At 55.6% G+C, this 12,400-nt stretch overlaps 1 protein-coding gene across 3 annotated transcripts in view; it reads right to left on the reverse strand.

Moving 5' to 3' along the window:
* Positions 1-269: 269 nt before the first annotated feature.
* The window catches only part of LOC114081101 (caspase recruitment domain-containing protein 11), a 41,223-nt gene continuing 29,092 nt past the window's right edge, over positions 270-12,400 (reverse strand). For 2 of the 3 annotated variants that reach the window (XM_027922691.2, XM_027922692.2), the window contains exons 18-25: positions 10,272-10,512; positions 9,609-9,705; positions 9,135-9,230; positions 7,620-7,755; positions 6,413-6,592; positions 4,647-4,771; positions 3,073-3,188; positions 270-2,008 (exon numbers count right to left, since the gene is read on the reverse strand). In XM_027922691.2, coding sequence (XP_027778492.2) covers positions 1,804-2,008; positions 3,073-3,188; positions 4,647-4,771; positions 6,413-6,592; positions 7,620-7,755; positions 9,135-9,230; positions 9,609-9,705; positions 10,272-10,512 — 1,196 coding nt within the window. In that variant the 3' untranslated portion in view covers positions 270-1,803. Of the gene's footprint in view, positions 2,009-3,072; positions 3,189-4,646; positions 4,772-6,412; positions 6,593-7,619; positions 7,756-8,967; positions 9,231-9,608; positions 9,706-10,271; positions 10,513-12,400 lie in introns of those variants that run through there. The other variant, XM_027922693.3, reaches the window with a different exon arrangement.

Genomic DNA, 12,400 nt, shown 5'->3' on the forward strand with positions numbered 1-12,400 from the left:
CGCCTGTGCAGACCCAGAGCACCCAGCTTGAGTGCAGGGGCTGTTTTGGAAAATGAAGCTCTGGCTGGCTGTGGGGGTCAGGGGGGTTGGTTTTGGTTTTAAAGGTCCCAGACTCAGGGGTGGAGGGATGGAAACCCAAGGAGGGAAGAGAGACCCAGGCACCCTCCTGCGACCCGCCCCACCCATCCATTCCCATCTCCCAGCCTTTGCAGGGCTAATTCGTCTTCTGAGAGCCAAAATGCCAGAAATTGCTGTAGGCTGCGCAGGACTGTTTTTTAGGAGGAGATATTTATTAATACAGTTCTTCTATGAACAAATCCCATCTTGATTATGTGGCAAAAACCTAGCAGAAGATCAACCCATGGCATTTGCAATCATAAAGAAAAGGGGGTTTCCTGTGTCTGTTCGGAATTGCTCTAGGCTACGGGTAATGGAGAACTGAAATAGCCACTTAACACAAGATAAAAATTGATTTCTGTCCCATGTAAAAGAAACCTGGGCAGCGCTGGGTCCTGGGCTCTCTGGTGTCACCAGTGACTCTGTCTCCTTCTATCTTTCGGTTCCACCCATTTACGTGGTCACCTCAAAATTCCAAGATGACTGCTGGGGCTCCAGTCATCATGTCTGCATTGCGGGCAGAAAACTGGAGGGAGGAACTCTTTGTCTTGTTTTTCCCCCAAATCTTTCCTTGTTTCCTTGATGAACCTTAGCTACAAGGACAGCTGGGACGTATGGATATTTAGCTGTGCACACAGATTCTCAGAATAAAATCAGGATTCTGTTAGGGAGGCAATGGGGATGCTGGGTTGTCTACTCGCAGTTGCTCCCCTAGTTCCTGCCCACTCCCTGCTCAGCCGAGGACACCACCTGGCCCGGTGTGGTTGTGCCCAGTCAGGTTCAGAACTGCAGGGCATTAGCTGCTGACAGTGATGGGAAGAGCTGCCCTCTTGCACCTCCAGCTCCTGGGCCCGGGGGGAGCAAGCCCACTGGAGGGCCTCACCCCCAGACCCCTCCTGAACCCCAGGATGCAGGAACAGCAAATGCAGAGGACAAAGATGCTGGTGGTGACTCTCTGAGGAGGAGCATGGCCTCAGTCCTTCTGGGCCACCTGTGGGAAGCTGGGTCCTTCCCAGAGAGGACCCTGCACTCTCCAGACCAGGATGCCCTGAGTCCAGGCAGGTGCTCTAAGTGAGGACACCCAAACCTGGCTGTGAATCAGGAGTGTCCAGGGGACAAGGCCACCGTCCTGCACCCAGTACCTGAACGCAGGGCCTGAGCCATTTCTGTGCCTATGCTGAGCTTGCTGGGAGTGGTGTTCCACTGAGGAAAACCGTGAGGGACTAACCTCTGAAACATTTAAAATTAAATTTTTTTTTAAATGAATAAAAGGACTAGAAATGTTAATGCAAGAAAAATAACCACGTGGCACATGTTGGCTCCCCCAGACCTGTCCTGCCCAGGAGGATGCTTGTGCCCAGGGCTGGCAGCCGCCCTGCTTGCCGGGCTCTGCCCTAGGGTAGCGCACCTGTCCCATGCGTTACGTATTACATTCACCTGCTGCTCTGGTTTCTGAGGGGCCTGCTGGCCTTGGGCAGTCCCTCTGCTAATGTCAGCAGGGCCTGACCACTGGGCAGGACGGCCTCGGATGGAACGGCTATGCCCTGCACCTCCCCAGCTGTGTCTGTCCCTGGCTGCGTCTGCACCCAGGGCTCCCTGGAGGGACACCAGCATACGGCCCCAGGCTGGGGCAGCGGGATGCCCCCTCGTCTCCTGCGGCACTGCTCAGACTCGGGGCGCTGGGCCTCACAGCTGGTCCTCGTCCACCCAGATGGTCTTGCGCTGCTCCTCGCCAATCTTGTCCTTGATGACGCGCAGCAGCTCCTCCAGGTTGCCCCACATCTCAGCCTCCACCGTGGCGTAGAGGCAGGGCAGGGCCTCCAGCTCCTTCTCCTTCAGCCGGCACACGCGCAGGAATTCCTCCTCCGTCTCCGGCCGGGGTAGCAGCTTCCTGGTAGAGGAGACCCACAGGGGCTGTGGGGGAGGCTGTGGGGCTGGATCCCCATGGTAGGGGACAAAGGCCAGCCCAGGGGTTTGCACAACTGTCTGCCCATCCCCGAGAGAGCCTCCAGAAGCAGAGAGGTGTGCGAGTTCCACTTTCCCAACAGTGAGTGATTCCTGTCTCAGCCATTCACTGATGGATCCTCCAGGGCCTGTTACTATGGTCACTAGGCTTGTTCTGCAGCTGCCTGGAGGCAGGCGGGGACCCTAGATGATGCCAGCACCACCCTGGCTTCCTGTCCAACCTCACAGCTGACCCTGTGGCAAATTCTCCAGGCTCAATGCTGGGCAGGATCCAGAATCACTTTCTTTGTTGTTGTTCTTTCTTTTTTTTTTTTTTTTGGCACCTAGGATCAAACTCAGGGGTACTTAACCACAGAGCCATGTCCCCAGCCCTTTTTATATTTTATTATGAGACAGGCTCTCCCTAAGTTGCTGAGGCTGGCTTTGAACTAGTGATTCTCCTGCCTCAGCCTCCCAAGCTGTTGGGATTACAGGCGTGCGCCAGAGTGCTTGGCCACAGCCACTTTCTCGTCCCCTCCTGCCCAGAGTCTCGGCCCCCACTATCCTCCTGGCCTGGGTTATCCTACTGTGTGTTTCAACAGAGGCACGGAGAGGAGCCGTTTACATCCTGAATTAGACTGTCGGGCTCTGCCCAGAACCTCAGTGGCTTCCTGTCTCCCTCGGAATTAGAGGCCACATCCTTCCTTCTTGAATTAGAGGCCACATCCTTCCTTCTTGTGGCCGATAAGCTCCATGTGGTCTGGACCTTCTCCGACCACTGCCCACTCGCTAACTGTCCCTGCAGCTGCATAGGGTCTGGATGGCTCACCTGCAAGGTCTCCCTTGGGGGTCCTCCTAGTACCTGTCCTTACCAGCTGTGTCCTTTGCCATGGATTGGGGTCTTGTCCTGGATGAGGACTTACTGAAGGGATGTATGGAGGGACAGGGCATGCCGGGGAGACAAGGAGGTGGGGCAGGCTGTGAGGGAGAGGGGCAGGTCTCGGAGCCTACCTGAACCTCTTGGTGTTCTTCTCGGACACCCGGATGAAGAGCACGATGGGGTAGATCTTGCACTTGATCAGGTCTCGCACGCAGCTGATGCCCGCCTCCAGCAAGCAGTGCTTATTCTGTGAATGCAGCAAGCCGCCAATCAGCAGTGCCCCTTCCCGCCCGCCCAAGCCTCTATGGTGCCAGGAGCAGGGCCAGGCTTCACTGGACAGATGCCAGGGCCATGACAGTGCTGAGCGCCACCGGCTGAACCAGGGAGTAACCAAGGTTACAGGGTGATGCACTGGCAGGGACCAGGACCCAGGATGGTTTCAACAAAACACCAGCCATGCCAGCCGGTCTTCCAGGCTGGGGGACACCGGAAAGGCAAGGTAGGAGCCGGGGGTGGTGTGGTGGTGCACACCTGTAATCCCAGTGGCTCAGGAGGTGGAGGCAGGAGGATCACAAGTTCAAGGCCAGCCTCAGCAACTTAACGAGGCCCTAAGCAACTTAGCGAGAACCTGTCTCAAAATTTAAAAAAATTCATGAAAAGGGCTGGGATGTGGCTCAGTGGTTAATCACCCCTGGGTTCAATCCTTGGTACCAAAAAAAAAAAAAAAAAAGTCCAGGCTGGTGGGTAGGAGCCTCTGAAGGGCCCATGCCAAAGGACAATCCAGGGCTTGCTGAAGGCATCAATCACCTCAGAACAAACACTAAATTCACATCTGGCTGGAATATAACTGCCCTAAGTGTGCAGTTTCACAACCTCGAACGTCTAGCATGCAGGGACAGGCACCCAGGCCCAGAGGCACCCGCAGCCCCATGCTCCCTCCTGGCCACTACTCATGTGCCCCTGTCCCCAGCACTGAGTCCTTGGGAATGGGATTGCCAGAGGACGTGGTGGGCTCAGCTGCCTGCCTGCTTTCTCTGTGCTCTGCTGTCAGAACTTCCAAAGCTGCTTGGCCCAGACTTTAAAAAACACAGCAAATCCCCCAGGCTGCCCCAAAACTCAGCCTCTGCCTTCCCGTGGGGTGGGCGCGGGAGTAGCAGCCAGCTGGGTGGTGGCGCTGAGATCCTGGCTGGGCTCCTGTCCTGGACCCCGTGGGCCCATCCACCAGGGCTGAGCCTGGCCCTCGCTGCTGCAGGCTGAGCGCTTTCCTTCCATCAAGCACTGGGAGGGGAAAAGACTCAGTGCTCAGGCCAACGAATGAAGGGCACCTGGCTCCCAGGGCCACACGGCCACCTTTGCTACCCTGTAGCCAGTGACTCTGCTGGTGGCCCATTTTCTCCCCGTCAGGTGATGTGACAGCTGTCACCTGTTGCTTGCCCTGTCTCACACCTTGACATGCTTGCTCTCTATCCCTGGCCCTTGTTACAATGACCAGACACACATGTCCCCAAACAATGCAGATCAGCTCACTTGCACCAGGACACCACCGAAGACAGAAGCCGAGACCAAAATACAAAACAGGGATGGAGGAAAGAGGGAGGGGCAGAGCGAGGGACGTGGGGAGGTGACAGTGACCTGCACCCATGGTCTGGGGCTGCCCAGAGATGACCAGGGTGCCCCAGGCCCGTGTAGCAACCCAGCCCCTCACCTTGGCTGCCACGGCTTCGATGTTGGCGGGAACGATACATTCAAAGGTGTTGGGGTTCTTCTCCCGGGAGTAGATGATGGTTTCTGTCTTCTGCTTTTTGAGGAACTCATCTCTTGTGACAATATCTGCAGAGAGAGGGGCCAATCTTGAGGGTGGCACATGGTGGTCTTGAGTGGATCAGTCTCTTCAGGCCTTGCTGTCGCCCCCTGGACTCTACAGAACTTGTCTGGTCCCTCTCCAGCCACACAGTTAAATGACTCTTGTCTCCTTCACTAGACTGTGAAGCGTCTTGAAGACAGAGCGGGTGTTTGGCTCCTCGACAATAAACTCCACTGCACAAAAGAGCTCAGGTGCTGGGTGCAATTCTGCCCAGCAGGTGCCAATCATGAAGAATCTTGCACATTGATTCATCTACCCATCACCTATCCATTCACCCACCTACCAGACACCCATCTATCATCCATCCATTCATCCATCTATCTATCCACCCATTTGGCTGTCCATCCATCCACCTTATTCATCTACCCACCTATCATCCATCCATCCACCCATCACCTGACACCATTAAGGGGTACGGGGAAGGGGTATAGACAGGCTTCCTGGAAGAAGATAGGCTTCACCTACTTGTTGGGTGACCCTGAACATGTCTTTGATTTATTTTTTTATTTTTGGCAGTGCTGGATGTTGAGCCCAGGGCCTCCTACATGCTAGGCAAGTGTTCTACCCCCGGGCTACATCTGGAGTCCTATTTTTATTTTATTTTATTTTTTGTTTTGAGACACGGTCAAGTTAAGTTGCTGAGATTGGCCTTGAACTTGAGATGCTCCTGCCTCAGCCTCCTGAGTCGCTGGAATGACAGGCCTGTGCCAAGGTGCCTGGCTCTAAACATGTCTAACTTCTCTGGGTCTCAGGTTCTCTGTTTGTGGAAGGAGGAGCATTAAGTCAAGTCCAGGTCTAGGGCATCCCACACCAGCCCCCAGGGTCAGGCTGTAAACTTGGTACAGGAAGTTGAGTGGGAGAGGCCTGGCCTCCTGCCCAATGAAGACACCAGGGGAAAGATGGGATATGTCTGCAGAGGTCAGGGCTCAGTGGGATCTTCAAATAGGACACAGAGCCTCCCAGTGGCTGGAGGTCAGCTGATAAGTGCTTGGGGAAGGCTGTCCTTCTCCTCAAGCCTGTCCTTGGAGGGGCCTGTCCCAGGGGTCAGGTGCACACCCTCAAAAGGCTGCAAGGCCCAACTGCTGGGCTTTGAAGGGAGGCACCGGGGCCTTGCTGGGCGAGGAGGTGCATGGCCAGTGCTCAAAGCTGAGTGGACCCTTAATGCTCCACCTGGAACCTATGCTGGGTGCTGCTTGAGGGCCAGCTCTGTCCATCCATGAGCCTCTGTCCTCTGGGAGGAGCAGCTGCCATTGTCCTGGTTTTACAGATGTAGCAACAGAGTTTGGTACCTTATCCTGGATCACAGACAACAGATGAAAGGGAGGCACCGGGGCTGGGATGGGGACCGGGGCTCTCCTTAAGGTGACCCTGCCCTCCTGCCAGTTTCTGTCTGCAAGATGAAGAGCTCTGGATGTGGAGATGGCTGCACAGTGTGGATGTGCTAGCAACGCCTCTGAACTGTGTGCTGGGAGACAGCTAAGACGGTGAGGTCTGTGACGTTAATTTAAGGAAGCCCTGGACATCTGACATTAACTGGTCCTGGGCAGGCCTGGACATCTGTGCTTTAAATACAGGTGACTGCAGCGGCAGATGCCGTTAGGGCTCACCTGACTTGCATATCGTGAACTCCATGGCGCCCCCGGAGTTGAGCAGCTTCTGCACCAGCGTCTTGGCCAGTATGGTGGGCGTGAAGAGGACGGGCCTGCGGCGCTCGCAGTAGAAGGCACGCACCAGGCTGTAGGGGATGAGGCTGAGGCCCTTGCTGAGCTCGCTCTCGGGGTCCATCTCTGGCAGGGGACAGGAGGGGCTGGCATCAGAGCCCCACCCTGCCCACCAGGGGAAGTGTAAGGGAGGCCCTAGCACCCCTGCTGGCCCCACAGAGCCTAGGGGCCTCCTGGGGATGTCAGGACACCTGGGGCTGTTTGCACGGGCAACAGGATGCTCCAGGAACCCAGGAACCTCTCCCAGGAAACTGTGCCCCTGCGGGAGGTAGAGGGGTGTGGGACATACGCACGAGCCCTGGTGGTTTATGACATGGCCTGGTTCTGGAGGAAGGGATTGCTTTAGCAGATGGTCCATGATGGCATTTTGGAGGAGGGGCATGGACTGGGACCAGGAGAAGAGCCAGGGCATGGTGGCCTGGGCAGAGGGAGGGTGAATGCATGGGAGAAAGGGAGACCACCAGATGGCAGGAGGGCAGGGTCACTGAGCAAGACCTTGGGGGTCTCTGAGAACTTGGGGAGCCTTAGCCTGCAGGCAGAGTGACCACACGACCTCAAATCTGCCTTCTCCAGTCCTCTCTAGCCAAGGTCTGGGAGCAGAGCAGAGCCCCAGGGGCGGCTGTTGTAAAGCCAGCTCCAAGCAGTCTGAGGACCCACTTCTTGAAACCAAACACCTGTCCCTTTCCTTTGTCCCCTGGCCTGGCCTGGCCTGGCCAGCCTGGGGAGGAGCCCTGGCCTTTCCCTGATAACATGCATGGTAGCGTTGGCCTCCCTTCTTAAGTGAGGCTGGCCTAGCGGGGGAGGCAGTGAGGGGCTGGGGATGGGCACGGGGTCCTGGTGGCCCCTCACGGGCCTGACGAATGGCGAAAAGCATCCAGTGGGGAGAGGAATTGATCAACACATCCCAGCAAACAGCTCCGATTAACATGGGCATCTGGGTGGACGTGACCGTGAGGAGGGTCAGCCACAGCTGGGCTTGGAGGCATCCTCCCCAGAAGGCCGCTAGGTCCCCTGTGGGGGGGGCAGTGCGCCTGCACGGTGCAGACCCAGGGCTGGCCGGGCAGCAGGGTGGGGCCTGGCGGTCTCCACGCACCCTCGTGCTTTTCGGTCAGCAGCTTCGAGGCATCCAGCGAGGACCGGGCCAGGCTCCCCATAGGGCTCCCCGAGATGATGCGGACGCGCTCATTGCTGTTCATCCGCTTGTACTTGTTTTCTGACCTGCTGACGAACTGCAGGGACAGAGGGAGGGCGGGGAGAACCATCCCTTGGCTTGTGCTTCTGGCCAGACGGACAGGCAGACAGGTGTGCAAACCCCGGCTCGCCAGGGGCCCAAGCGTCCTTCCCCTTTAGAAATAGGACACACCCCAGCAGGTGGCAGGATCCTTCAGCTTTTGGGTACGTGCCCTTAGGCAGTGGGCAGATGCCAAGTTCTCCCCAACATCTGGGGACCCATCCCACTTTCCCCCGCGGAATCGGCAGGCAGCCCCTGCTGGCACTCAGGCTGGCCTGCTCCAGCTGCCGAGGAGCCCTGGACCCTCCCTCTCCCCTGACACTGTGCTCCCAACAACCCTCAAGCCTTCTGGGGAGCGCTGCTTGGTCCACAATTCCCAGACGCCCCGAGGTGAGCACAGAGGCAAGCTCACATCGTACTCCCAGGACTCCTTAGGGTCTCTCCCGCCCTTCCCTCTGCAGGGACACAAATCCAGGGGGGCTGGCAGCTAATTTCAGGTCCTTGCAGATGTGTGGACACAATGGTGTGCCATCTCACAGGGTCTTGTCCTTGGGACCGCTCAGATTGGGCCTCCTCCCACCTAGCTGTCTCTCTGCTAACCATTTCTGAGTCTTCTCTGTTCCAACATCAGGATGGAGCTGTGGGCCCCACCATCCGTCCCCTGGGGTCTAATCAGGCAGCACCTCCACAGGAGAGTGTCTGGTGCTACACTCTACTATCATTCTCTTTGCTTCTGTCAACTGGTGACAGAAGAAATAGTCACGAGGTGTGCTTCTGTATTTATGTGAAGTCACCTCTGAAGATATCACTCAGTGTGTTGGTCAGGATTCCTCACATAATGATCTAGGTGAGAATTTTATTTTATTATTATTATTATTATTTTTTGAGATGTACAGGGACAAATCTTTTCTGGTCCTGAAGACCTGAAATGTTTCCACAAATGGATAAGGTTTAAGAACCTACTGGGGTTCTCTTTATTCCTTGGCTGCCAGGATGCTCAGATAAATTTAATGCTCAATTTGAGGACCTGAACTGGCTGAAATATTTGGAATGATTTTCTTTTCCTGATACATTACTTCTGAGTTTTCTATTCAGGTTTCGACAGCCAAGTTGCTTAAGCTCCTTTCGGCTATAAGTTTCCTGAAACCTTTTTTTTTTTTTTAATAAAAATGGGAATTGCTTCTAAAAGAAGCAGAGACTGTTTACTGACCTGTCCCCAAGAGGGCGAGCTGGGATGGGAGACGTAAGGCACCGTGAAAAATCGCACGTGATGTAAAACCACGAAGCACAGCTATTTGGGGACAGGCCTTTCTTCCTAGGGGGGAGGCAGAGCCACAGCAATGACCGGAGAGTCGGGAGGCACCTGGTGACCCTCACCTGAAGCAGCTGACCAAAGAGGAAACTGGCTCTGGAGAGGCGGGGGCTGACCCGGGGGTCGCTGGTGGCCAGTGGCTCCTCGGGCTGCAGGGTGTTCTGAAATGAGTTTATCCATCAGTCAGACCCAGCCGGGCTTGGCAGTATGCGCAAGTGTAATGTCACTGCAGAGAGGCAGAAACCTGTCCCCGAGCCCCATCCCTGTCGGGTGTCGGGGAGCAGATGGGGAGGCTCAGGGAAGGTGACCTGCTCCCACAGAGACCAGAGGCGCAGAGCAAGGGCACATTCCAGCAGCCACCCTCCTCCCCTTGAACGTGGGAACTCAAGGCGGGCACAGGAGGTGGGGCTCCTTGGCTGGGGGTGATGGTGTGTGTCCCTCCCTGAGGAACCCAGTCCCTGGATTCATCAGTAATGTCAGGGGACGCTATTAGAACAGGTGGCCATTCCTGCCACCCTGCAGGGCTGTGCCACACCTACCCGGAGCGCCCTCAGGGTGTGGTGGGTGGTGTCCGGCTCATCTCGGCTGCCCCGGTGCATCAGTCGCTGCAGCTTGACCAGGAGCAGCTGCTGGGCCCTGGGGAGGCCAGACAGGAGGAGCCTCAGGGGCTAAGACAGAGTGAGGGCCAGCTCTGGCTCTGGAGTAGGGTGTGCCTAGCCCTGTGTGGACCACAGGGGCTGAGCCCGAGGGACCCCTGGGAGAGCATGGGGCTGGTGCTGTGTGTGGACCGTGCCTACAGGCCCAGGGCTCCTGTCTCGTCTGGTCTGCTGATGGCCACCTTGCCGGGCTGGCCTCAGAAGCTGTGCTAGAGCCTCAGGAGTCACAGGAGGGGACTGCAGTGCTGAGGCCTAAGAGGGCAGATCACACTGCTAAGGAGAGGATGGCTGTCAGGTTGTGGCCCGTGGGACAGCAATGAGGAGTGATTACAGGAAAGGGCAGAGTGTGGTCATCACAGACTGAAAGAGGGCGCTGTGAGGCTCCGTGGAGGGCCAGAGCACAGAGGGGCCCCACGGTTCAGCAGGCAAAGGGGGGGTCTTCTCATCTGGAGGCCCAAGCCCCTTGCAGATGATCATGGCAGTGCCAGCCCTGTCCACGCCTCCCCCTGGGCTGGGAGCAGAGGCCCCGCCAGGCTCAGGACTCACCGGCTGTAGCTGGGTATGGTGCCCGTGTCCAGGTCATGGTCCGTGAAAGGGTCGACCCGGGCACACAGCCACTCGTGCCTGTCCTGGTACATGGTGTCCCTGACGTGCACGACGTCGTCACACCTCAGGGACATGGAGCAGGCGTCCAGCTGGCTGCAGATGTTCAGGTTCAGCCGGATGTAGAACGAGTCCCCCGAGGTGATCAGACCCTCCTCCATGTCTCTCAGTAGCTTCCGGTACCCTAAGAAGCAGACATCCCAAATGCAGCAGATTTACTTCCTGCCACCCCCTCAGACAATGTGCCTGTGTGGCACCCTCCTCTCAAGAGCTCCTGGCTGGGAAGAGCCCTACTCCCTGGGCATTGAGCAGCCTTGGCATTTATGGGTTTCCTTTATTGTCTTGGCTGCTAGGGAGCTCAGAGCTACAATGTGTGCCAAGTTGCAACAATTATCCATAGTAGCTTTCTGCTACAATCTCCATGCCTTCCCCACCCTTATATGGTTCTTTTTTTTTTTAATCCTTTTGGTACTGGGGATTGAACCCAGGGGTGCTTTACCACTGAGCTACATTCCCAATCCTTTTTTTTTTTTTTGAGTCAGGGTTTTGCCAAACTTGCCATCTTGCCTCAGCCTCCTCAATTGTTGGGATTATACATGTGTGCACCATGATGCCTGGTTTTATTCTTTATTTTTAAATGATGCATAACTTATATACAGTAAACCACATGTATCTTTAATTCAGTACATTTTCACAAATGTACAACCCTCTCTGTCAATACTTTTCCTAAGGTTTATCTTTATCTTGAATGCTAACACCATTGCTAAGATGTACCTCATTTCATATCAACAGAGATTAATAGTATAAGTTCTTCTGGTTTAGCCACTATGCTCAATGTTATGTCTGTGAGATTCATCTGTAACGTCACAACATAGCAGCAGTGTACTGGCTGTATACTATTCCACACTTCCTCTTTTCTCCATTCTCTTGTGTGCAGTTTGGGCTATTATGAGTAACTGCTATGAGTTACTCTTATACATTGCTTTTGGTGGACATATGTACTCTCTTCTCTTGGAAATCTACTTGAAAGTGGAGTTATCAGGTAGCTACATATTTTGTATCTATATATTTTGCTTTGGTAGATACTGCCAATAGGTTTTCTAAATTGGTAAGACCATACTGCATGCCATTTCGACCTTATTTAAATGTCACTGTCCTTCTGAGTAAATTTTTGCCAGTGCAGTAAGCGCTAAGTGAATATCCATAATGTAAGTCCATGATGTAAATCTCTAAATCGGCTCCACAGGCAGATGACGAATAACACGGCGGAAGCTAAAGCCGTTCTAACAGTTCTAACAGCCAGGCCCCGGGGAACTCATCAGGTATCTGCATCACAAATTCCAGGGACATCTCAGCTAGCTGGGTCAGCATCCTGCTGAGTGGGCACGGTGGGGCCTGGTCTCATGCAGTGCATCTTAGAGCCTGCTGCAGTGAGCCAGCTCTGCCTGGAGTCCCAGGCTGCAGGACACCCCTGTGCACAACTTTTAGGGGCGCGGCTCCCAGCGCACTCTGTGGGGCTGCTGGCCAGTGCACAAGGCACAGACTTTCTGTGGGGCTGGCCAGGCCACAGGACCGGAAAGGAGCCTGTCCCACATGTGGGGCTACTTGGCCCTCTGTTTGGGGACAGCATCATCGACTCCCGAACTGGCAGGGCACTCTGGGAAGGGACGTGACAGCGGCTGGAGAAGCTGGCTGTTTATGCTCTGCTGAAACATTCATGAGCCTGCAGTTAAAAATAAGACCCAGCTGCAGAGATAATCATGCGGGAAACCTGGAGGTGAGAGAAGAATTCAGACTCTGGGAAAGACAAAGCTGAGCTTACCCTGCCCAGGAGCATGGCCAAGAGGTGCCGTGGTTTAAACCACTGGGGCCACACCAGAAGGGAGGTCGAAGCCCGCCTGCCCTGAGGCTGGGGGACCACGGGCACAGGGCCGGGGGGCTGTGATGTGCTCCAGGGCCCTGCCTGGCCCAGCAGAGCCACCCCAGGGCTGCTACCTGTGGCACAGCGGGAAGCCCAAGAGATGAAACTTCCACCCAGAAGGGAGGGGCTAACTGGACCAGGCTGGGGCTGC

Source organism: Marmota flaviventris, chromosome 19 (assembly GCF_047511675.1).
Source record: "Marmota flaviventris isolate mMarFla1 chromosome 19, mMarFla1.hap1, whole genome shotgun sequence".
Taxonomy (NCBI): domain Eukaryota; kingdom Metazoa; phylum Chordata; class Mammalia; order Rodentia; family Sciuridae; genus Marmota; species Marmota flaviventris.